Source organism: Vipera ursinii (genome assembly GCF_947247035.1).
Source record: "Vipera ursinii genome assembly, chromosome: 5".
NCBI classification, from domain to species: Eukaryota; Metazoa; Chordata; class Lepidosauria; order Squamata; family Viperidae; genus Vipera; species Vipera ursinii.
In genome coordinates, this window is record NC_139518.1 from 63,681,640 (window position 1) to 63,707,504 (window position 25,865).

At 38.3% G+C, this 25,865-nt stretch overlaps 1 protein-coding gene across 1 annotated transcript in view; it reads left to right on the forward strand.

The window, feature by feature from the left end:
- Positions 1-25,865, forward strand: part of PTPRE (protein tyrosine phosphatase receptor type E) — a 120,966-nt gene that overhangs the window by 81,406 nt on the left and 13,695 nt on the right. Inside the window, exons 7-12 of the mRNA XM_083364105.1 lie at positions 7,773-7,863; positions 16,376-16,452; positions 16,576-16,612; positions 18,423-18,520; positions 20,876-20,995; positions 22,204-22,367. Coding sequence (XP_083220231.1) covers positions 7,773-7,863; positions 16,376-16,452; positions 16,576-16,612; positions 18,423-18,520; positions 20,876-20,995; positions 22,204-22,367 — 587 coding nt within the window. The remainder of the gene's footprint in view (positions 1-7,772; positions 7,864-16,375; positions 16,453-16,575; positions 16,613-18,422; positions 18,521-20,875; positions 20,996-22,203; positions 22,368-25,865) is intronic.

Sequence of the window (25,865 nt, forward strand, 5' to 3'; positions counted from 1 at the left end):
TTGCTTCCTGCTGCATGGTGCTTGCATGAAGAGGGTTGTGGGGCTGGAAAATAGCTGATAGATAATCTCTCTCTGGCTTCTGAAGGCCAGTTCCATAAAAATGAACTTACCTTCTGTGCTGGTTGGTTTCAGCAGTTCTGTGATGTAGCCATGATGATCACATGTTTACATTCATTTTAAGTTTATATAGGTGAAAAGGTTGCCAATTAAACTGCCAGGCATGGAATCATGCCCTTTAGAGTGGAGCTTCGTAATTGGCAGGACTGTAGGTCAGGAATTATGATTACGTGTTTAAAACTTGCCTTTTCAAGTCTGAATTAATGTGAGTATATTGAGTTGTGTGGCTAAATACATTAGGAAAAGACAAACATGCAAATCTACATTGAAAATGGTCATCCTTAAAATGGGTGTGAAAGTTAATTTTATGCTTGTTCTCTGTTTCTCAAGCGACTTTCTGGAGAAATACTGAAATAGAAACAAGCCTTTTAAAAAACCTCCCTTGCTTCACATAAAAAAAGGGAAGTTCAGTTTTCCAGTTTTGCACAATTTGTCTGCTTATGCAAAGGAAAACAAAGTGCTCAAAGGATAAAAGTATTTTTTTAAAAAACTTCCATAAAAGCTCACTTCTTACTTTTATTTTTGCCAAATATATTGAAGTGAAATTTAGGAAAACCAGAGTATCAAAATAATATATAGTATATTATAGTAATTCATGGTCAGTTTTCAGTTATTTATTTTACGTTCCTGTTTTGTGTGTGTGTGTGTGTGTGAAAGAGAGAAGGGTGTGTGTGTGACTGTTTTCTGTTTAAAGAAGAAAAATTGCAAAGCCAAAGCAAGAGTACATATTGAAGCAACAAATATGACACATTTATGTTGTGGCAACAGAATGTAACCTATATAAGAGACTTCTTTATTAGCTAGTAAACAATAAATTTACATTCTGGTCTGTGCTGGTTTTCGAAGAAAATTCTTCAGAGTGCACATCTGATTTAAACCTAATGATGATTGAGACCATGATTATTTATTTATCAATCAAACTCTTAACTGTCCATCTTCCTCACAGAGGGGCTCTGATTATTTATTTATTTATTTATTTATTTATTTATTTATTAATGGGGCTTATGTCCCGCCCTATCTCCCGAAGGACTCAGGGCGGCTAACAGCAATAATATACAATAAATACAGAAATTAAGATAAAATTAAAATTAAAGGCCTCTGTACAATAAATTAAAATTTAAAATTAAAATAAATTAAAAATTAGAGTTAAAAATTGTAAACATAATTAAAATAAAAATTAAACATAATTAAATCCCTGTCAGTCCAGGTCAGCCAGTTGAAAAAGGAGTGTTTTGAGGCCGCGGCGAAAGGACTGGAGATCTGGGGCTTTTATATCAGGCTTTTCAACCTTTTCACAGATTGTACCACTTTTAGAACATGACAATATTCGAGTAGCACCAGTGCTTAGCAAGGTATCAAAAACTTGATGACTAAAAAAAAGGGGGGGATTTTGGGCTTTACTGGTTAGATTCATTTGTTGATACAGAATTGGCTAGTTTATTTTGTTGTTGTTAGCTGCGAAGTCGTGTCCGACCCATCGCGACCCTATGGACAACATTCCTCCAGGCCTTCCTGTCCTCTACCATCTTCTGGAGTCCATTTAAGCTCACGCCTACTGCTTCAGTGACTCCATCCAGCCACCTCATTCTCTGTCGTCCCCTTCTTCTATTGCCCTCAATCTTTCCCAGCATTAGGCTCTTCTCCAGTGAGTCCTTCCTTCTCATTAGGTGGCCAAAGTATTTGAGTTTTAGCTTCAGGATCTGGCCTTCTAAAGAGCAGTCAGGATTGATCTCCTCTAGGACTGACCGGTTTGATCGCCTTGCAGTCCAAGGGACTCGCAGGAGTCTTCTCCAGCACCATAGTTCAAAGGCCTCAATTCTTTGGCGCTCAGCCTTTCTTATGGTCCAACTTTCACTGCCATACATTGCAACTGGGAAGACCATAGCCTTGACTATACGCACTTTTGTTGACAGGGTGATGTCTCTGCTTTTTAGTGTGCTGTCTAGATTTGCCATGGCTTTCCTTCCGAGGAGCAAGCGTCTTTTAATTTCTTGGCTACAGTCCCCATCTGCAGTGATCTTGGAGCCCAGGAAAATAAAATCTGTCACTACCTCCATTTCTTCCCCATCTATTTGCCAGGAACTGAGAGGGCCAGATGCCATGATCTTGGTTTTCTTAATGTTAAGTTTCAACCCAAGTTTTGCACTCTCCTGCTTCACCCGCAACAAGAGGCTCTTTAGTTCTTCTTCACTTTCTGCCATTAGAGTGGTATCATCTGCGTATCTTAGGTTGTTGATATTTCTTCCGGCAATCTTAATTCCAACTTTTGAATCATCTAGCCCTGCCTTTCTCATGATGTGCTCTGCATATAAGTTAAATAGGCAGGGCGAAAGTATACAGCCTTGCCGGACACCTTTCCCAATTTTGAACCAATCAGTGGTTCCATGTCCAGTTCTCACTGTTGCTTCTTGACCCGCATATAAGTTTTTCAAGAGACAAATAAGATGGTCTGGTACTCCCATCTCTTTAAGAACTTGCCACAGTTTGTTATGATCCACACAATCAAAGGCTTTAGCATAGTCAATGAAGCAGAAGTAGATGTTTTTCTGGAACTCCCTAGCTTTCTCCATGATCCAGCGTATGTTGGCAATTTGATCTCTAGTTCCTCTGCCTCTTCGAAATCCTGCCTGTACTTCTGGTAGTTCTCGATCCACATACTGCTGAAGTCTAGCTTGTAGGATTTTAAGCATGACTTTACTAGCATGAGAAATGAGTGCAATGGTGCGATAGTTTGAACATTCTTTGGCACTGCCCTTCTTTGGAATTGGGATGTAAACTGATCTTTTCCAATCCTGTGGCCACTGTTGAGTTTTCCAAATTTGCTGGCAGATTGAGTGTAGCACTTTTACTGCACTGTCTTTTAAGATTTTGAACAGCTCAGCTGGAATACTGTCGCCTCCACTAGCTTTGTTGTTGCTCAGCTTTTCTAAGGCCCACTTCACTTCACATTCTAGGATGTCTGGCTCGAGGTCAGTGACCACCTCATTGTGATTATCTGGGACGTTAAGCTCATTCTTGTATAGTTCTTCTGTGTAATTTTGCCACCTCTTCTTAATCTCTTCTGCCTCTGTTAGGTCCCTGCCATTTTGGTCCTTTATCATGCCCATTTTTGCATGGAATGTTCCCTTCATCTCTCCAATTTTCTTGAAAAGATCTCTGGTCCTCCCTATTCTATTGTTTTCTTCTATTTCTTTGCACTGTTCATTTAAGAAGGCATTCTTATCTCTTCTAGCTATTCTCTGGAATTCTGCATTCAATTGGGCATATCTATGTTTTTCTCCCTTGCCTTTTGCTTTCCTCCTTTCCTCAGCTATTTGCAAAGCTTCCTCAGACAGCCATTTTGCTTTCTTGCATTTCTTTTTCTTTGGGATGGTTTTGGTTGCTACCTGTTGTACAATGTCGCGAACCTCTGTCCATAGTTCTTCAGGCACTCTGTCTATCAGATCTAATTCCTTAAATCTATTTGTCACCTCTACTGTATATTCAACAGGGATATGATTTAATTCATACCTGAGTGGCCTAGTGCTTTTCCCTACTTTCTTCAGTTTAAGCCTAAACTTTGCAAGGAGAAGCTCATGGTCTGAGCCACAGTCAGCTCCTGGTCTTGTTTTTACTGACTGTATGGAGCTTCTCCATCTTTGGCTGCAGAGCATATAGTCAATCTGATTTCTGTGTTGACCGTCTGGTGATGTCCATGTGTAGAGCCGTCTCTTGGGTTGTTGGAAAAGAGTGTTTGCTATGACCATCGTATTCTCTTGACAAAATTCTATCAGCCTGTGCCCTGCTTCATTTTGTACTCCAAGGCCAAACTTGCCTGTTATTCCGCTTATCTTTTGGCTTCCTACTTTAGCATTCCAATCCCCCATGATGATAAGGACATCATTTTTGGGTGTTCGTTCTATAAGGTGCTGTAGGGCTTCATAGAACCGGTCAATTTCATCCTCTTCAGCACTGGTGGTTGGGGCATAGACTTGGACTACTGTGATATTGAATGGTTTGCCTTGGATTCGAACTGAGATCATTCTGTCATTTTGAGGATTGTATCCTAGTATTGTTTTTCCTACTCTTTTATTGACTATGAAGGCTACTCCATTTCTTCTGAGGGATTCTTGTCCGCAGTAGTATACCTGATGGTCATCTGAATTAAATTCACCCATTCCTGTCCATTTTAGTTCGCTGATACCTAAGATGTCGATGTTCAGTCTTGTCATCTCTTGTTTGACCACGTCCAGCTTTCCTTGATTCATGGATCTTACATTCCAGGTTCCTATGGAGAAAAAATCTTTACAGCATCGGACTTTCCTTTCACCACCAGACACATCCACAGCTGAGCGTCCTTTCGGCTTTGGCCCAGTCGCTTCATTCTTTCTGGCGCTACTAGTACTAGCCCTCTGCTCTTCCCCAGTAGCATATTGGACACCTTCCGACCTGAGGGGCTCATCTTCCAGCGTCATATCGTTTTGCCTTTTGGTACTGTCCATAGGGTTTTCATGGCAAAGATACTGGAGTGGGTTGCCATTTCCTTCTCCAGTGGATCACGTTTTGTCAGAACTCTCGGCTATGACCTGTCCGTCTTGGGTGGCCCTGCACGGCATAGCTCATAGCTTCATTGAATTACGCAAGCCCCTTCGCCACGACAAGGCAGTAATCCATGAAGGGGGGCTAGTTTATAATATTATGGAAAAGTAAAAATTTGAGGTTCAATGTTAATGCTTTCTTCTACTGCAACAGAGCAAGTCAGAAGTCGATTCCTTTTCTTTTTCCCTTCTCCCCCTCACTTTTTTTGTCTCACCCTTTACTCGCAAAGGCCCCCCCTTACCCTTTGTTTGCAAAAGCCCCACACTTGCTGTCTTGCTCACTCACCCTTTGCTCGCAAAAGCCACTCACTCTCTCACTCACTCAGCTTGCAAAAGCCTCTCACTTGCTTATTTACATTTTGCTTATTCACCCTTTGCTTGCAAAAGCCTCTCACTCACTCACTCACTCATTCACACTTTGCTCGTAAAAGCCTCTCGCTGCTCACTCACTCAGCTCTCCAAAGCCTCTCACTTGCTCTCTTTCATTCACACTTTGCTTGTAAAAGCCTTTCACTTCTCTCTCACTCATGCACACTTTGCTCACAAAAGCTCGTCGCTCGCTCTTTCACTCACTCACTCACTCACTCACTCACTCACACTTTGCTCACAAAGGCCTCTCTCTCTCTCTCTCTCTCTCACCACTTTGCTAACAAAAGCCTGTTCTCTCTCTTTCTCTGTGTGTTTTTTTTTTCTCTTCCTCTCCCACCAAAGCCTGCTACTTTTATAGCTTCTCTTCTCTCCATCCTCGTCTTTCTCCCTTTTCTCTTCCGGGTGTGCTGGAAGCTCCAATCAGCATGCAACTGCTTGCGCAGATCCTGGGGTTTTTGCCAAGCCCTGCAGCTCCAGCTGATCTCCTCCAGGCCTGTGCAGTGCCGTTTTAGCTCATTCCCTCCCCCGCTACACTTGGCTAGGGTTTGTGTACTGTCTACCACGTGCTAAAGTACCACCTGTGGTACACATACCACTGGTTGAAAAGCCCTTCTCTTTATATATAAGGTATAAGCTTTGTTCCCCTTATTATTTTATTACGGTTTTCAAGCATCCATATACACCCACGTTTGTTATTGTACAGTATTTGCAGTAAGAGCAAAGGGTGTCCTTCCTTCATATTGCAAATAACATATGATCAATAGAGATTCTGATCAGTTTAGCAATAATATAAATGGGTTAAAGTAGATTAATGTAAGTCTCCATCCAAATACCCTAAGTTCTTATAAAATTAGTTGTAGAAGTACAATATTTATATGTAAATTGACATTTACTAGTTGTAGAAATACAACATAAATTCTGTCCTGCCTAATTTGGACTTATGTAATTCAAAAGGTATGTTCTCTCCCTGTGAGATATATATAATAATAGAGTAAGTAGTTACGGGGTGCATTTTATTCTATTAAGCAACCAAGAAGTATTTATAGAACCTGATCCTCACCTGCAGTTTATCCTAAGCTCTGGTTGAGTGAAATAGCTGTAATTTATAATTAGATGTCTCAGATTTAAAGTTAACACTCTCTCGCCGCAGTTTCAAACTCTCTCGCCGCAGCTTCAAGATGTGCAAAATGTGTAAGGTCATCTGATTTATTGTGGGTGTATTTGGGAAGGGATGGGCAGGTTAATTCACCCTACCATCATTATCCAGCTTCAAATCAGCCTTTTTTCCCCACCCAGAATTTTCTGCTTTCATTAGCACTTTTCTTTCTGAGTCCCTTTCATGACCATCCATACCTTCTCCCATTTTGGTTTTGTTTTTGACCAGTTTCTCTCCAGGCTTCAACAGAAAGACAGCAGAGCTCCGTTATTGTATCTCATGAAGAAAAACAATCTGTGAATTAACTCTCCCCCCCCTTGCCTCTCCTAGTTATACCGAGTGGCCTGTGTGTTTGCTCAGATCTGGATATAGGGATTGGCCAAGAGTATGCTAGGTGCAAATTAAATTTGAAATTATACACAGTAATTTTCTGACAGAATTGCATTTGTTGTTTATTGAGTTTCAGGTCTTCAAGTTATCAGTTTTAGTTCTCCCACTTTATAAGACTTAACCCAGATGCAGGATCTTGCAAATATCTTTCTTTTCTTTTGAGGGATATTTCTGCTTTGGTATCTTTCTGTGTGATTTTGAATTCATTGAATTAATTTTATTTATTTATTTATTTTATTTTAATTCCATTTTGAGTTTGTATTAATTTTTGAATATGAAGTGAGTTAATTCTCACAGGGGGTCTGTGCTGAGAAGCACAGACAGAAACAATCCTTCAAAGAAGGCCAGACTGAGTTGAGAAATCAGCCCTCCTTCATTCTGGCTTTCAGTGTTACGATTGGTTGATGTTTTCTCTGTTGCCTGGTGACACAATCCAGAAGATAAAGTCAGCTCTCTTGTCTATAAAGTCTGGATTGGCTTCACTCAGGACAATACCATTCATCAGTGGTTTGGAACTATCTTCTTTAGAAGCAGGGTAAAGGTTGTAGTGGCTACAGCCTGCATGAATCACGGGTAGCTCCTTAACTCAGTAGTGGGAAAAGCCAGTTTTCTGTAGTGGTTAAGGCCTCAGTTATTTTCAGATAAGAAGTTTGTATGATGATGATGATGATGATGATGATAACTTTATTGTCACTTTGAATGTACACCAATCGGCATACATCAAAATGAAATTTCGTTGCATACAGCTCTCAAAGGGTCACCACCTCCAATATATACTCCTTGTAGAATCGTGGCCCGCTCAAATTTCACATTGTCCATTTTAGTCTCTAGGGAGTGAACGATGGCACACAGGACAGATGGAAATGGGGCTTCATGTGGATTAGCCCTCAAGTTAGCTTGTATTCTGACAACCTCGCCTTCTTTCCTTTTTCTGATCCTGTATCACGCAAGAAAAAATAGCAATATATATCTAGTGTAGGAATAGAGTTTGTTCCTCGCTTGGTGCATTCAATAATTTTTCAGATGACTTTTAAGGATGTATCTGTGACATTTAATATTCTGATATAGTTAATATAAAATTTCATAAAGTATAAAAATGTATTTTAACCTTCAACTTTGTTATTGATCGCTGTTTTAAGTCAGACAATTTATATTTTCTATAGTCATTGCCACCTGGATATTTGCAAGGATCACTTGAGATGGCAAACAAAGAGGAAAACAGAGAAAAAAACAGATACCCCAACATATTACCTTGTAAGTATTGCTGATATATAATTCAAAATTCTAAATAGTCCAGTATGACCAGGTAGCTGATCATGTTAAAATCAGCTATCAAAGATAGGCAAAGGTCTTATGAGATCAAGACTGATAAATTTAATGTGGTATAAGCATCTATTTATTTGTTTAATAATATTTATAAGTCACCTCAATCCTTTTAGTCAGTATTATGGTCTGAGTATGGGATGAAAATAGCATTAGACATGCTTTTAGGTAGCAAGAGCTGGACAGGAATGGTCCATGACCTCTTAGCAGCCTTTGATGGTATTCTTCTGTACTAGGTCTAGGGATTGGGGGTTGGCAGCACTCTATTGTCTTGGTTCTCCTTTCTCTGGAGTAGATACAGTTGGTGGTGAAGGGGGGGAGAGAAATTCTGCCCTTCACCCTTATTATGTGAGGTACCATAGGTTCAGTGCTCTATTACAGGGATCCCCAACCTGTGGGCCGTAGCCCACTACCGGGCCATGGTCTCTTGGCCACTGGGCCTTGTGAAGGGATGACCAATGCACACATTTGTGCGTGCACTCACCCCCCACACTTGCACTAGTGCCACACCGAGCATCCCACAGGTGCTAGCACCACCCCACTCCTGGGCATCTCACCAGCACTAGCGCCACCCTGAGCTTCCTGCTGGCGCTAGTGCCGCCTTGAGCTTCCCGCTGGTGCTAGAACTGCCCCATTTGTGGCACTTGCACTTATGTGACCCCATTTGGGCTCACGTACACGTGCGTAACAGTGCCTGCCTCCCTTTCCGGGCCACCAAACCAAAAAGGTTGGGAACCTCTGCTCTATTAGCTCCTATTCAATATATACCCTGAAGCTGCTGAGTGCGTTTACCTGTCACCATTGGGTGAGGTATTATCAGTACACTGATAATACCCAATTATACATTTCTGCCCCTTAAGCAAATTAAACAATGCTATTGATTTCATATCCAAGTGCCTGGATCTGGTTGGGGAACAACAGGCTTCAACATAACTCTGGCAAGTTTGAATGGCTCTGATTTTTTTATGGGGCCTGTCAGTTTTGGTACTGGGTAGCATTGTACAGTACTGCACCAGACAGACCAGTGCTGATCTTGGAGGTCCTCCTAGACTCATGACTCTTGCTCAAAGAATAGGTGGGAGTTGTGGTTAGGAAGTCTTTGTACAGCTTTGTGTTACGTTGCAGTTGTGCCTGTTCCTGAACAGGGAGCTCTGCTCATGTTCACTTGTGTCCTGGATAGACTATTTTAATGTCTTCTACATAGGACTGTCCTTAAAGTATCAGGAAGCTTCAGCTAATACAGAATATGGTGGAGTAGGCAGTTATGTGTGCCCTAGAGTGGCACATGCTACACGCCTGCTCCATCTGCTGCATTGCCTGCTCCAGGGTCCAATTCAAGGTGCTGTTTTGACCTTCAAAACCCTTCATGCCATGGGGCCAGGTCATTTGAGCAAACTGATTACATCTGCCCATCCCATGAGGTCCTGAAGAAAAGGTATGCTTTGGCTCTTCTGCCGAAGGGTTACATCTGGTGGACCCAGGAGATGGACCTTTTCTGCTCTGGCACCTACTCTGTGAAACTTCACCCCCATAGTGAAACTGCCCCCATCTCTGCTGACAGGACTTTCAGAAGTCCCTCAAATCCTGGTTGTGTCAACAGGCCTGTGGGTCACAAGGGAATGATGATCTGATGAGTTGGTTCCATTGCTTGTGGTATCTGATGCTCTCTCCTAAGCCTTTTAATAATAATTTTTATTTTTTATATTTGTTCAGGTTTTTTTTAAAGTTGATTTTATGGTTTGATTGCATACTACTCAGAGTCATATTTCATGAGATAGGCAGCCATATAAATATGACACATACATACATAGGTACATGCATACATACTGTACATGCATACTTAACTAGGAAAGCTTGTAATTCAAAATGTAATAGATTATAACAAAAGAATTAAAGTAATAACACTTATATATCTGACCCAGGCCAATACATATTTATTTGTATATTTACTAAGAGATAAATTATCAACAGCGTGTTATAACAGTAATAACTATAGTTGCTATGAAATTAGAGGAAACATCAGAGTACCGTTCTCTTAGCTTAGCTAGTATCAATTTCCTAATCAATCTATCCTACAATACTGCTTTTACAAAGTTGTTTCTGATGATACCTGCTTTTCCTTATCTTTTGTGTTAGCAAATGAACCAGCCAGTTCACTTGCTGAAAGTGGATATTTTAAATGAAATCATTCATGTTAATATAAGCCAATAAAATCATGTATTGCCTTAGAGCAGACATGTCAAATTCACGACGTCACGTGACATCGCGTGATGTATCAGAACTTTTTCCCCATTGCTGGCAATGGGGTGGGTGCAGTTTCCTCGTGACACGTCCAGCCCGCGGGCTGGCAGTTTGACACCCCTGTTTTAGAGTGTATACAAATAAAAAGAGCACTAGACTGTCAAGGGAATGTGTTGTTGCTTTTCTAGAAAGTTCTTTTGTTGCATGCCACACTGCTGGTAATTTCACACTTTTGAAAGATCATTTTTTAAAAAATTCTAATCTGCTGCTGAAGTCTTGGCTGGTTGCCCAGCAACTTAGTTCATTAGTTTCTGGGGATTATATAGGAAATAAAATGGCCAGAAACTTCTTGTAAGATTAACTGGAGTTTTCCAATTAAAGGAAGTAATTCTTCACAAATTCTGGGACCTGGGTAGGTTACAGAGGGACCTTGGGGCTTTCCATGAGGATATGGTTGCAGTTCAGCTGGAACAGGTAGATAGCTGAGGTCCTGAATTGGATTGCTCCTTTGCTGTCTCTCCCTATGCGTCACTCCTGCAATGCAGTTGATGAAGTGCCAGAAGAGATGCCTGAAGCACTAGTGGTGGAAAATTAGGAGCAAGTCTGAGTCTGATTGAATGTGAATAAGGCCGATATGCTGTTTTAAGGACCATTTTGCTATCTGGTGGATAAAATCAATCAGATTTACTCAGAGTTGGACTGCAGTTGGACAGGTCCAGTGGAGATATTTAGGTGGAGTCCCATAGGATTTTTTTGTGGCTGTGACTGCTGAAGAAGTGGCTAGGGTCCCCTGAACTCTTGAGTTCAGCTACCTGTTCGTTAGATTCATATTTTTCCTGGTTGGTCAAAGGCCCAGGAGGTGACCTGCAATTGGGTCCATGCAGTGATACCTCCTTCTTTGAGGGGGAAGGTCTTCCATTGGTATGTCTTTTCCTCAAGAAGTCGTCAAAGCCCTGGACAGTTTCTCCCCAGTCTCCAACTCTTAATCTTCCACCCTTAGTGCTCCAGGCATCTCTTCTGGCTCTTCATCTCTTGCAACTCCTTGGAGAACCAAGATGTACTTGGTAGTGGGGCTTCAGCTCCAGAGGATCCAGGAGAAGACAGATTGTCTGGGCTCATTTCAGGCAGCTTACACAACAGAGACAGCTTTGGTCATGCTTGTTGATGACGTGTGGCAAGATTAGATGGGGTAGTGGATTCATCCTTCTGTTCGTTGATTTCTCAGTGGTTTTTGATACAGGTGATCATGGTATCCTTTTAGACTGGCTGCAAAGCTTGAGTGGGGACACCGTTTTGCTATGCTTCTCTCTTTTATGTGTATGGTTAGTTCAGTTAGTCCACAGGATCTCAAATGTCACTCTTTTATTTACATATATATAGAAATGCTGTGTGAGGTCAGGTCAGAATCAAGTATCATCAGTGCAGTACATATACCCCAAAATGCATTTAAATTTCAGGACAAGCAAGTTGATGCTGTCAAGCTTCTGTCCCAGTATTTTGAGGTTGTGCAGAACTGGATGGAAAAGGAACTTAGGTTAAATCCTGTCCTAAGACTTTGGGCCCCCTGGGCCTGGGGATCTTCCATCTTTGGTTTTGAATGGGACTGCACGTGTTCATCAGAACTGCTATGTAATCTTAGGGTCACCTTGAATTTACAGCTCCTGCTTGAAGAGCAAACGGAAGCTGCAGCTAAGTGGATCCTTCCACAGATATAGCTAGTGTGCCACTTGTACCCTTTCCTGGACCAGGAGGTCCTTCAGATAGTCACTCATGCCTTAATGATTTCACAATTCGATTACTGTAACACGCTGTAGGGGGCTTTCCCTTGAAAATTACTCAGAAGCTACAGTTCATTTACAATTCAGTGGCATGGGCAGTAACAGGCATGCCTCGATATGCCCATGTGACCCAACTGTTTCATGAGCTTTACTGGTTACTGATTGACTTCCAAGTACAATTCAAGGTCCTGGTTATCAGCTATAAAGTCCTTCATGGGCTGGGCCTGATTGTTGTCTGTGGCACTGCCTATTTCCAGTAGTTTTTGTCCATCCAGTGATATCAGGCACATTCAATATGCTTTGGATCCCATCCTTGGGCCTTGTCTACTGGGACCCAGAAACCATGTGAAATCTGTGCTGTGGGGTTGCTGCTTTCTACAGTTCAGAGATCTGGGTGGTTCCATCCTGTGGTCATGCAGGAAAATTATTAAATGCTTAGTTGTTCTCTCAGGCTTTGGGACAGGGTAATGGTTAGATGGTTTTCAAAAATAATTTTTTTGTCTTCATGTTCTTTATGATTTATTTTTGGCTGCTTGTTTTTCTTATGAGCTGCCCAGGGTTGTTGGGAATCAGGTGGCCTCTATACTACTGTATATGTATGCATTCATACACAAGTAGTCCTGGACGTTTGACTATAGTTGGGACAGGATTTCCACCATAAGTCATTGTGACTGAAAAGCAACATGTCACACGACTACTTTAATTAACAACCACAATCTCAGCAATTAAGTGAATTTTATCAATCATTAGCTAAGTATCTACCCCATTCCAAGCCATCCCAGGCTTGGTCTCTTCCTGTCTGCTTCCAACTTCCCACACCTTCCTATCTCCCCCTCCCATCTCTGCCCTTTAGCTGGAAAGCTTCAACCCCCCCCCCCCAGCTCTTCTTAAACAGTTTTTTTTGTTCTAGCTGCTTACAAGGCATGCCTGGCTGGCTGCTGGGATGGGATGGGTTTTGTCTGCAGGGGATAAAAAATCAAAAGCAGTCCCTGAATAGTAGCAAGCTATAATGCCTCTTTTCCAAAAAGCTAGACCATAGTTGCCAGGCTCGGCACAGCTCATCAAGAGTGAGAGGGGGGAAAAATGCCAGTGAATATGAGCTAGGACAGCTGTGGCTTCCTGGGATATGGCAAATAACCCCAGAGCTATGAAATTGTGTAATCATGGTGCTGCTTGCAAGAGTGAGTGTAGGGCAGCCAAAGGGTGGGGGTGGAGGGAGATAAGTGAATGGGGGAGTTGGAGCACACCTGTGGTCATTAGTGCAGGTAGACTGCCAAGCACCCAAATTTTGATGTTACCTTGGGGGTGCTCGAACAACATCGGTTTTATTTAAGTTCAGCTTTTCAGCACAGTTGTGACTTTGATCAGTTGCTGAATTAATGGTCACAAGTCAAAGAACTACCTGTATGCATGAATAAATCAGTAAATAAACTGATAAACTATGGAATTTTCTTCCATGAAAATAGGGTGTTAACTATTAATGCCCTTCTCCTTGTGTTCAACCAAGATGATAGATAACCCTATTTTGTTGTGAAAGTATTTGTTATACTCAACCTCAGCCTCAGCCTCAGCTGTGCTTGTGTTTTGTTGCATTGGCTTTATTTTATATTTTACTTATATTTGTTTTATTTATTTTTTAATTTTAATGATGCACTTCATCCAAAGTTACACAAGCTGCGAATAGGACATTTTTATAAAAGGGAGGGAGGGAGGGAGGGAGGGAGGAAGGAAGGAAGGAAGGAAGGAAGGAAGGAAGGAAGGAAGGAAGGAAGGAAGGAAGGAAGGAAGGAATCAATCACAGTCTCAACCCTGAGACAGCTTACTTACTGGTCATTAAGGAGCCTCTGTCTTGGGGCCAGGCTGAAATAAGATAAAGGCGATCAGGAAAGAAAGGAGTGTTTTCCTTTGGAAAATGTATTAAAGCTATCCTGCTTTGGCTATGAGTACTTTCAGAACAATAAGCATGCCCAAAATGGCTAATCAAGGTTTTATTCCAAGGCAGTATGATAAACAATGGGGGAAAAATAGAATTCAACTTTCAAAGATTGTTATATTAGCATCTAAGATCCCTTCTTCAAACTGAAAAATATATGTCACCTCTCAGGGTAGGTCTGCACTGAGGTTCTATTCTAGAGGAGCTTCTGATTGGTTTATATAGATCATAGAAAACAAATAATCATGTGTGTACATGTCTAGGCATTTATACCAAATGCAGGGATGCTAGGTATCTCATATCAACATGTCTACCTGACCTTGACAAGGGCACAAGGATTATTTTATTCTTGACAGATTTCAGTTACCAGTGCCAAAACAAAGCCATACCTTTGCAAGAAATGTCTTGTTTATACCAGATGGTTTAGCTAAAGATAGAGAGGGTCACGCCAGCGTACACAAGTGTTTCATGCCAAGTATGAGGCAAAATATTAAAAAGAATGTTTAAGATTAGCTGATGTAGCACACTAAATATTTAGATACATTTCATTATGAACCTGAAATAGTGAATTTTATGTACCTAAGGGAAAGAGGGACATACCACTCTCCATTTCCTCTTCCCCAGACATCTGGTAGGAGCACCATCTCTATAAAAGCTTCCTATGTAAACAGCAGTCTGTGTGCTGTAGACAAACCTCCTGTAGGCTGGTGACTTACAGGTCTTCATATACTGTAGCCTACTGCAGGAACATTCCTCCCACCCAGCCATAAAATGGTGTGCCTCTGTGGCCATTTCTGCCTTGGCTGTTAAAAAGAACAAGTCTTGTCTGCAGCCTTTTTTCCCCACTCATAGGAACAGTGATCTGATGGAAAACCTTCCACAAAATTAATACTCCGATAGGGAAATATAAAGTGAGGATTAGATTCCAGTGCTAGCATCCAAAATATAGTTCAAGAGCCTTGGTGGAGCAGTGGGCTAATGCCTCCTTAAGTAACATCAGCTGCCTGCAATTAGTGCAGGTTCGCATCCCACCAGGCTCAAGGTTGACTCAGCCTTCCATCCTTCCGAGGTAGGTAAAATGAGGACCCAGATTGTTGGGGGCAATTAAGCTGACTTTGTAATAATGCCGCTGGGGTGTGTGTGAAAACCCTAATAAGCAGGCATATACATAGAATGAAGGCTACTGCTAAGCTTGTAAGCTGCCCTGAGTCTTCGGAGAAGGGCGGGATATAAATGGAATTAAAATAAATAAAATAAAAAATAAAATAAAATTAATAAGTAAGTATTTGTAAGGTAGTCTGGAACTCATCCAATGGAAGAAGTGAACAAATTTATATTAATTTAAATGTGATTGATTATATTAATTGGGGCAGAATTTAAAAAAAGCTGCTTTATCTTTATTTGTCTCCCTTATGGGAGGGTCTTACCAGATGTTACTATCTGAGGTGGGGATAAGGTTCTACTAGAAGTATTAAATAATAATATTTCTTCTGTTCTTGAGCTTCCAAAGCAGATTCAATAATGACCAAATTGATAAGATGTCGTTTTTGACCCACACTGGAAGCCGTGCCCAGTTAGAATGGCCAGGGGCCAGGGAGTAGGGAAGGTTGGCATCAGCTGGTGCAGCGATTCAGCCTAGGTATCACAGATGGGTAACTAAGTCTGAAGGTTGTAGATTCCCTAACATTGAGCTCCCACTTCCATCCTCATGCCAGCTTCTCTCCTCACCCAGAGTTACAAGCTTAGAATCCCCACCACCAACCTTTGAGAGTACCAATGTTTTTGGCTTTATTTCAATAGAGCATCAAAAGGAATGCAATGGGAACAGCAGCTTTTCACGTCATATATTTTCCTTCTGTTTTAAAGACATGAAATAGCACATCGTTCATGGTATGAGAAAGAGTCCTTAAATAATTGTAAAAGGGATTGGATACATTCATGAGATCAGTTACTAATTCTGGCGTTTACTAATTATTTCTAGAACAACAACAGCAACAACAACAGGGGAGTGTTGTGTGCGGACATCAGAACTTGATTATGTTCCTAATCTAGGAATCATTATCAGAAAAAAGACTCTGATAGCTTTATTTGTAAAGAGGTTGTCCCTAAATTATTTGGTCTATGTCCATTTGCAGAGGTAAAATTAATGCCACCATTGAATAGGTAGCCAATGAAATTAACACAACATGGGATTTTAATTCATGATAACTTATGTTGCTATTAATCATTCTTTCCTACTTTCTAAGATTTTGCATTTGTATTCATGATACTTTGCTAAACTGATGCTTTAAAAATCATTATTTTAGTAAGATGAGTGCATGGTATCATTCAGTATAGAAGCTATAATATTTTTAAAAATCATCATGCATTGTTTTATCAACTTTTTTTAGTTTATCTTTTTTCCCCCAGAAAGAAGTGACACATTTAGAGCTTTATTCACATTCCTTCCATGTTGGAAATAAACAGTTCTAACTGAGTGTTCATTTTACAGATGATCATTCCAGAGTAACCTTAATGCAGATAGATGGATTTCAGTGTTCAGACTATATTAATGCTTCATATATAAATGTAAGTGAAATCCTTTTCTTATACAATTACTTATTTTCCCAGAATAACTACAGACTGTTTTTAAATGCATCTTTAATATATATTCTTGTAAAAAATAACATATTTTTTTTTATTTTCTCAAAGGGCTACAAGGAAAAGAATAAATTTATAGCTGCTCAAGGTATCTTTTGGTTTCTATTGTTCGACAATTTTTTTTAAAAAAGTTTTTATTTTGTACTTTTGCATACACAAAACAATTTCAGGAATATTTAGTTTCCTTTTACATTTAGTCTAAAGTAAGATTTAAGGACTTTGTAATATTGGTTTTATTTAGTCTAAGGTTAATGAGTGTACCATAACAAGGAAGTGTTTTTCTGAAGAATCGTTAGACTGAATAAGAAGTTACTGAGAACTGATCTGGAGAAAAAGTGGTGCATAGTATGAAAGGAAAAGGGAGAATCTGCCTTGATGTTACTCTTTATATTTATTTATTTAATCCCATTTATATCCCGCCCTTCTCCGAAGACTCAGGGCGCCTTACAATCTAAGCACAAATCAATGTGCTTAGCAATGACATTGGTGTAGGAATTAGAGATATACAGAGCCAAGGAAGAGTTAGTGCAGATCAGTTTGTGCGTATGTGTATGTACTTCCAAGTCATTGCTGACTCACAGGTGACTGTGAGACAAGTTCCTGCAGTTTTCTGGCTTCATGTTGAAAATAAAACTAAACCCCAGTCTCTCAGTTTCTAGCCTGGTTCCTTAACCACTATCAGACTTAATAGGAATCATTAGAAAGTAAAATTCAGAAGTTTGAATTAGTGTTAAATATTAATATGGCAAATATAATTTCATCACCACGTTTAGCAAAGTTATAGTTTGCAGGAAAACAACGAAGAGGTAGACTTTTTTTGGGGGAAGGTCCTAGTTAAATAGGAAAATGGCAACATATTTGAATATTTAATGTGTAATTTATATAATAAATTCTCTATGGGGCCTCACTTTTAGTACACCATCCGTGTGTTTGTGTATGTGCGTGTGTGCGCATGTGTATTTAATCCAATTTTCCAATTTAAAAATATGTGCTCAAGGGATTGATGTGGTCCATGAATTGTTCAGGATTATATAAAGATATTTACAGTAGATGTCAAAATCTCTTTGATTCTACTGTTTCCAGTTCATTTTATTTTTTGAGTGAGAATAGGGAAGTTGACTCAGCCTTCCATCCTTCCAAGGTAGGTAAAATGAGGACCCAGATTGTTGGGGGCAATAAGCTGACTTTGTAATAATGCCAATTGGGGTCTGTATGAAAGCCCTAATAAGCAGGCATATACATAGAATGAAGGCTACTGCTGCTTGTAAAGCCGCCCTGAGTCTTTGGAGAAGGGCAGGATATAAATGGGATTAAAATAAATAAATAAATAAATAAAATAAAACTGTCCAATTATGATAGTGTATGCATTTTTCTGTTAAAATGCAAGAAGAGTGCAGAGGAACATAAGCAGGAATTGGTTTGCTTGAGCCAATTAAAATTTATATTTCTAAGGAATGAAGGATTAGGGGGAATATGTCTTTACAATTAAAATTTACTTGTCATATATTCACCTCATAGCAAGAATTAAACTTTGGATTCAGGGTCAATGCACCATTTTTTTATCACTTTATACCTCAGCCTGAAGCTTCAGGAGGAATGTATTTTAAAATAACAAAAATAGTATAGAGTTTCTCTTTCAGATTTGCTAATACAAGGGATAGTTTATTTGCTGGAGACAGTGAAACATTTTTATTGTGAAATCCAAATCTCAGTTGGCCTGTTTATTTCAATTTTAATATGCATTTTTTAATTTGTTTCTTTTCCTTGGGCTTTCTGAATGTTGTAAACCCCTTTGAGCATTTCTTATAGAATTTGATATTCTTCTCAATAGATAAGATGAGAAACACTTTTCTGTACTTTGTATAGCTGTTAATTCAGTAGTTATTTTCTATATCTAGGACCTAAACAGGACACAGTAAATGATTTTTGGAGGATGATATGGGAACAGAAGTCTGCAACTATTGTCATGTTAACAAATGTGAAAGAGAGAAAAGAGGTAAGACATTTCAAAGTTTATTTCCCTCCAATAGGTTTGGAGCAGTCCAATAGCCCACAAAACTATTAGTAACATAACCACTTCCTCTATCATCTTGCCAGTAAAATGTCAGTCTCTCTGATACAGTACAGCACTGCAGTAATTTTAATACTTGACCTTACATATTTTTTTCACATTGCTCACATCATCTCTGTCTCTCTTATTAATCTTTTCCCCTTCAAACAATATATATATATATATATATATATATATATATATATATATATATATATATATATATATATATATATATATATATATATATATATATATATATGTGTATGTATTTGTCAAGGCTTTTTGAATGGACCTTGCTAATTAACTCTTTCATTCCTGTTTTGGCCCGGCTCAGGGCTTATCCACAGGAACTAGTCAACTTATGATAGCTCATTATTTGTGCAAATTATTCAAATTGCTAATAAAGAATTTGGGAGGCTAAGATGATCATTTCGAACTCATTTATGTTCTCATCTCTTATATTAGCTGGAAGGCAAGGCAAATGTATGTTTAAGTATTTGTCAAGGCTTTTTGAATGGACCTTTTGAATGAAAGAGTTAATGGACCTTTTTGAATGAAAGAGTTAATTAGCAAGGTCCATTCAAAAAGCCTTGACAAATACTTAAACATACATTTGCCTTGCCTTCCAGCTAATATAAGAGAGAAAGAACCCCGTGGCTCAGGAGGTTAAAACACTGCCTGATATACAATCAGCCCGGGTTCGAATCTCAGATAAAGGGTATGACTAACTGATGAGAACATAAATGAGTTCGAAATGATCATCTTAGCCTCCCAAATTCTTTATTAGCAATTTGAATAATTTGCACATATATATATATATATATATATATATATATATATATATATATATATGCCTAACCCAAGGCCATCCACAGGCAGTAGTCACAACAGTGACAGCTCATATTTGTGTAAATTTTTTGGATTGCTAACAAAAAATTAAAGAGAGACTGATATGCATTTCAAACTTATTTGTTCTCATCAGTCAGCCATACCCTTCTGAGATTTGAACAGGAAATAAGATTTGTCCCATGTTTGGGGCCTAGCAAGGTATTCCAAATATTTAACAAACACTTAACACATATCTATCTCCCTTGCTTCTCAGCTAACAAAGCAAGAAAGAGCCAGTGGCCTAAAGGTTAGAACAATTGCCTAAGGTGCAATCGGCCCAGGTTCAAATCTCAGAAGGGTATGGCTGACTGATGAGAACAAATAAGTTTGAAATGCATATCAGTCTCCCTTTAATTCTTTGTTAGCAATCCAATATACATACATACATACACACACACACACACATACATACATACATATGTGTGTGTGTGTGTAAATTATTTTTTTAGATTGCTAACAAAGAATTAAAGGGAGACTGATATGCATTTCAAACTTATTTGTTTTCATCAGTCAGCCATACCCTTCTGAGATTCGAACCTGGGCTGATTGCACATTAGGCAGTTGTTTTAACCTCTAAGATTTGTCCCATGTTTTGTCCCATGTTTGGGGCCTAGCAAGGTAATCTAAATAGTTAACAAGCATTTAATATATATATATATATATATATATATATATATATATATATATATATATATATATATATATGCATATGCATGTATGATTGATTGATGATTCATTTTTTTAAAATAATGATGCGTTGTATGAGGAAATTGTCTGAAATTATTTGACTATATTTTCTTTGCCTGATTTCCTGGCATTGCTTGATAGACAAAATTTACAATATCATAGTGCCAAAGAATGTTAGTAGTATATTTAAGGTCCAACTTTCCTTCTACCATCATTACTACTATTTGAATAACATTGATTAAACTCAATATGAAATTTGCTTCCTGCAATATACCTATAAGAGTAAGTAGCAGTAGCTATTGAGTTCTGATTTGTGATAAATTAAGCATGTTTTTTGTTGTTTTTTTGCTCAAGAATGACCTCTCCTGGCACATAAAGAGAGAGAGAAAAAAAGATGTATGTAGGCTATATTTTTGAAAGATGACATGAAATTACTTGTCTGTTCTAAGCGTTAGTTGAAGAAATGGATCTGTACAATAATCAAACATAGTTGATGATAAAGTTACATCTCAACAAATGTTAGTGCTATGATATGTCACAACTTACCCTGATCTTATTTTGAATATAATTTAGACCTATATGGTTGTGTTTGGTTTCAATTTCAGAAGTAGCCCTCTCCTTTTTCCATATAGTTGCAACACAATTGTATATTTTTAATTCATTTGTTTGGGTGAAACATACAAAACGCTGATGTGGTATGTTTGTGCTTTAATATTTACATAGGACAAATGTTTCCAGTATTGGCCTGATCAAGGATGCTGGACCTATGGAAGCATTCGGGTTTCTGTGGAGGACTGCATAGTTCTTGTAGATTACACCATTCGAAAGTTTTGTATTCAGCCGGTATTTCACTTTCGCTTATTATTGCTTTAAAATATAATTAACTATTGTTCACCCTGTTTTAGAATAAAGAATATTTAGAATTATATGTTTTTGTTGAAGGATAAAAACTCAGGTTTATTTAATTTTTACTTATATTTTGTTGATATTATTTTAAGATTCCTACTGAGACGTTATTTGAAATTCTGTGCATAATTTGATCCTGATGTTCTGTTAACGCCTTCTTTGGAGTTCCTTTTGGGAGTTCATGATTCCCCAAAAATGTAATTGATCATAGATGGCCGTACTGAGTTAACGCTTTCTACAAAATTCAGATTTGATTAATATCATAAGGAATCCTGTAAAAATGACAATATAAATGATGCCTTCTTCAATAATAATGTTTTTCAGAATGGTATAAACAATAAAATGAGAGGAATAGAATCAGATGCAATAGAAATTCAAAACTACAGGCAGTTACTTAAACCTATTCTGGTACTGTATGGTGGGAAGGTTATTGGCTTTAATCGGACAAATTCGTAGAAATATTATTGAATGTGATATACACCAGGGAGCCCTGGTGGTGCAATGGTTAAAGTGCAGTATTGCAGGCAAACTCTGCCCACAGCCTGTAGTTTGATCCTGACAGGGCTTAAGATTGACTCAGCTTTCCATCCTTCCAAGGTCAGTAAAATGAGGACCCAGATTGTTGGGGGCAGTATGCAAATAATGCTTACATTGTAAACTGCCCAGGAAGTGCTGCAAAGTGCTGTGGGGCAGTATATAAGCCTAAATGTTTTTGCTATTGCTATACTACATTTATAGCTCTCATATGGTTTCCTGTGGATATCTGATTTGCTACTGTGGGGACTTAGCTGTATTAGCTTGGCTACTGGTCTGATTCAGCATCATGATTGTTCTGACAGTATATTAAAATGTAAAAATTTCAGACAATTTTTAAACTCAGGGTATAATATTGGTGCCTGAGAAATTTAACCTGGAGAATATTCCAAGTTGGGATGTCAGTGTGGAAAAAATAAATCTGTTTATTGCACACAATTCATCTACAAATGCTTTTGGTGCATGATTAATTTTATATCTGCTTTAATTTTTATCTTTAATGTGTATCCTGCAGACGAAGAAAAAAGTCAAGTAACAAGTAGCTGAACTATTGGTTGACTTCAATCTAAACTGTAATTGATTGTGTTCATATTTTGTTTCTGGACCTTCAGCAGGTTTCTGATGGCTGTAAAGCTCCAAGACTTGTCACTCAGCTTCATTTCACCAGCTGGCCTGATTTTGGAGTGCCTTTTACACCTATTGGAATGCTTAAATTCCTAAAGAAAGTCAAGTCATTGAATCCTGCACACGCTGGACCAATAGTGGTTCACTGTAGGTATGTATTTATGTGGAATGGAAAATGTTTATCCTTCTCAGTGTCCGGGCGTGGGATTAACAGCCCACACTAATCCAAAGGATGCTCCATGGAAAAAATGTTGGAAGGTGTGTAAAAGAGAAACAGGAACTACCCCATTTTTCCATTCACAGAAATCTGGTGGTTCTACTGTAAGAGGTGCAGTTGAATACAACTCCAAGACAGTGAGTTTAGATATAATATCAAAATATAGGAAAATAATACTTGGAAATTATAGACTCCTATATACTAATTTTAGTAAAGTATTCCACAGTCTTCTGGTAAGTAATATATAGAGGGGACGTTGAAGGGAAGCTGAGTTTCTGTATCAAAATTCAAAAATAAAAACTTGTCATTAATAAACTTTAAATTGTTCATTTTAAAAAAAATGAGCAGTGGCGGAATTAGAGGGAGAGAGGAAGTTACAATGATATCATAAGCAAAAACAAGTAACTGATGTAATACATAGGAAAGGTCCCTGCCTAGCACAGGATGCCATGCTTTTTTGTTTTCAAGGAAGGCTGAAGATTATTTGCCATGACAATTTAAATAGCAGTCTATGATAATTGTGCTCCCTCTTGTGGTAGTTTGGGAGGTTAAGCAGGATTGTCTGTATACGTAATTAGATTTCGGTCAGCTTACAAAATTCAGTAAGTAGGTAAGTAAGTAAATAAACTACCAGCTCACAAAATCCAGTAAATAAATAAATAAATAAACTGATTACCTACACATTAACAGGCAGCCTGGATTAAAAGAACCAGAACAATCATCCACACAAATATAACATGGGCTTTACAAATGTATCAGTGAACACACTGACCCCAAACCTGGGAATGAAACAGGTTTTAGAGGCTTTTTAAAACCTCAGGAGAATGGATACCATTTGTTTCTCTGGAGGGAGGAGGAGGCAGAGACAGAAAGGCACACTTTGTTGGTGCTACAGGTTGGCAGTGTTTAATGGAAGGGACCTGGAACACATGCACTCTGCTTGAACATACCTGGGGGGAGGGCAGAAATTATTGGAAATACACAGGCCCTCAGATAATGAGGCCATATAATATGATGGGGTTTATAGGCAGTGACCTGAACCTTGAACTGCACCTGGGAGCCACTTAAATGAAGGGCTTTCACCACATCCAATTAAGAAGAGTATTGTGATAAGTTATATCAAGAACTGCTGAGTTCAAGGAACACAAAAATGGATGCCAAAAGTTATCAACAACAGAACTGGAATTATTTATTCATTCATTCTTTTTTTATGCCACCCATCTTTTTTTTTTAATTCCATTTATATCCCGCCCTTCTCCGAAGACTCAGGGCGGCTTACAAGCTTAGCAGTAGCCTTCATTCTATGTATATGCCTGCTTATTAGGGCTTTCATACAGACCCCAACTGGCATTATTACAAAGTCAGCTTATTGCCCCCAACAATATGGGTCCTCATTTTACCTACCTCGGAAGGATGGAAGGCTGAGTCAACTTCCCTATTCTCACTCAAAAAATAAAATGAACTGGAAACAGTAGAATCAAAGAGATTTTGACATCTACTGTAAATATCTTTATATAATCCTGAACAATTCATGGACCACATCAATCCCTTGAGCACATATTTTTAAATTGGAAAATTGGATTAAATACACATGCGCACACACGCACATACACAAACACACGGATGGTGTACCAAAAGTGAGGCCCCATAGAGAATTTATTATATAAATTACACATTAAATATTCAAATATGTTGCCATTTTCCTATTTAACTAGGACCTTCCCCCCAAAAAAGTCTACCTCTTCGTTGTTTTCCTGCAAACTATAACTTTGCTAAACGTGGTGATGAAATTATATTTGCCATATTAATATTTAACACTAATTCAAACTTCTGAATTTTACTTTCTAATGATTCCTATTAAGTCTGATAGTGGTTAAGGAACCAGGCTAGAAACTGAGAGACTGGGGTTTAGTTTTATTTTCAACATGAAGCCAGAAAACTGCAGGAACTTGTCTCACAGTCACCTGTGAGTCAGCAATGACTTGGAAGTACATACACATACGCACAAACTGATCTGCACTAACTCTTCCTTGGCTCTGTATATCTCTAATTCCTACACCAATGTCATTGCTAAGCACATTGATTTGTGCTTAGATTGTAAGGCGCCCTGAGTCTTCGGAGAAGGGCGGGATATAAATGGGATTAAATAAATAAATATAAAGAGTAACATCAAGGCAGATTCTCCCTTTTCCTTTCATACTATGCACCACTTTTTCTCCAGATCAGTTCTCAGTAACTTCTTATTCAGTCTAACGATTCTTCAGAAAAACACTTCCTTGTTATGGTACACTCATTAACCTTAGACTAAATAAAACCAATATTACAAAGTCCTTAAATCTTACTTTAGACTAAATGTAAAAGGAAACTAAATATTCCTGAAATTGTTTTGTGTATGCAAAAGTACAAAATAAAAACTTTTTTTAAAAAAATTGTCGAACAATAGAAACCAAAAGATACCTTGAGCAGCTATAAATTTATTCTTTTCCTTGTAGCCCTTTGAGAAAATAAAAAAAATATATGTTATTTTTTACAAGAATATATATTAAAGATGCATTTAAAAACAGTCTGTAGTTATTCTGGGAAAATAAGTAATTGTATAAGAAAAGGATTTCACTTACATCTATATATGAAGCATTAATATAGTCTGAACACTGAAATCCATCTATCTGCATTAAGGTTACTCTGGAATGATCATCTGTAAAATGAACACTCAGTTAGAACTGTTTATTTCCAACATGGAAGGAATGTGAATAAAGCTCTAAATGTGTCACTTCTTTCTGGGGGAAAAAAGATAAACTAAAAAAAGTTGATAAAACAATGCATGATGATTTTTAAAAATATTATAGCTTCTATACTGAATGATACCATGCACTCATCTTACTAAAATAATGATTTTTAAAGCATCAGTTTAGCAAAGTATCATGAATACAAATGCAAAATCTTAGAAAGTAGGAAAGAATGATTAATAGCAACATAAGTTATCATGAATTAAAATCCCATGTTGTGTTAATTTCATTGGCTACCTATTCAATTTTACCTCTGCAAATGGACATAGACCAAATAATTTAGGGGCAACCTCTTTACAAATAAAGCTATCAGAGTCTTTTTTCTGATAATGATTCCTAGATTAGGAACATAATCAAGTTCTGATATCCGCACACAACACTCCCCTGTTGTTGTTGTTGCTGTTGTTGTTTCTAGAAATAATTAGTAAACGCCAGAATTAGTAACTGATCTCATGAATGTATCCAATCCCTTTTACAATTATTTAAGGACTCTTTCTCATACCATGAACGATGTGCTATTTCATGTCTTTAAAACAGAAGGAAAATATATGACGTGAAAAGCTGCTGTTCCCATTGCATTCCTTTTGATGCTCTATTGAAATAAAGCCAAAAACATTGGTACTCTCAAAGGTTGGTGGTGGGGATT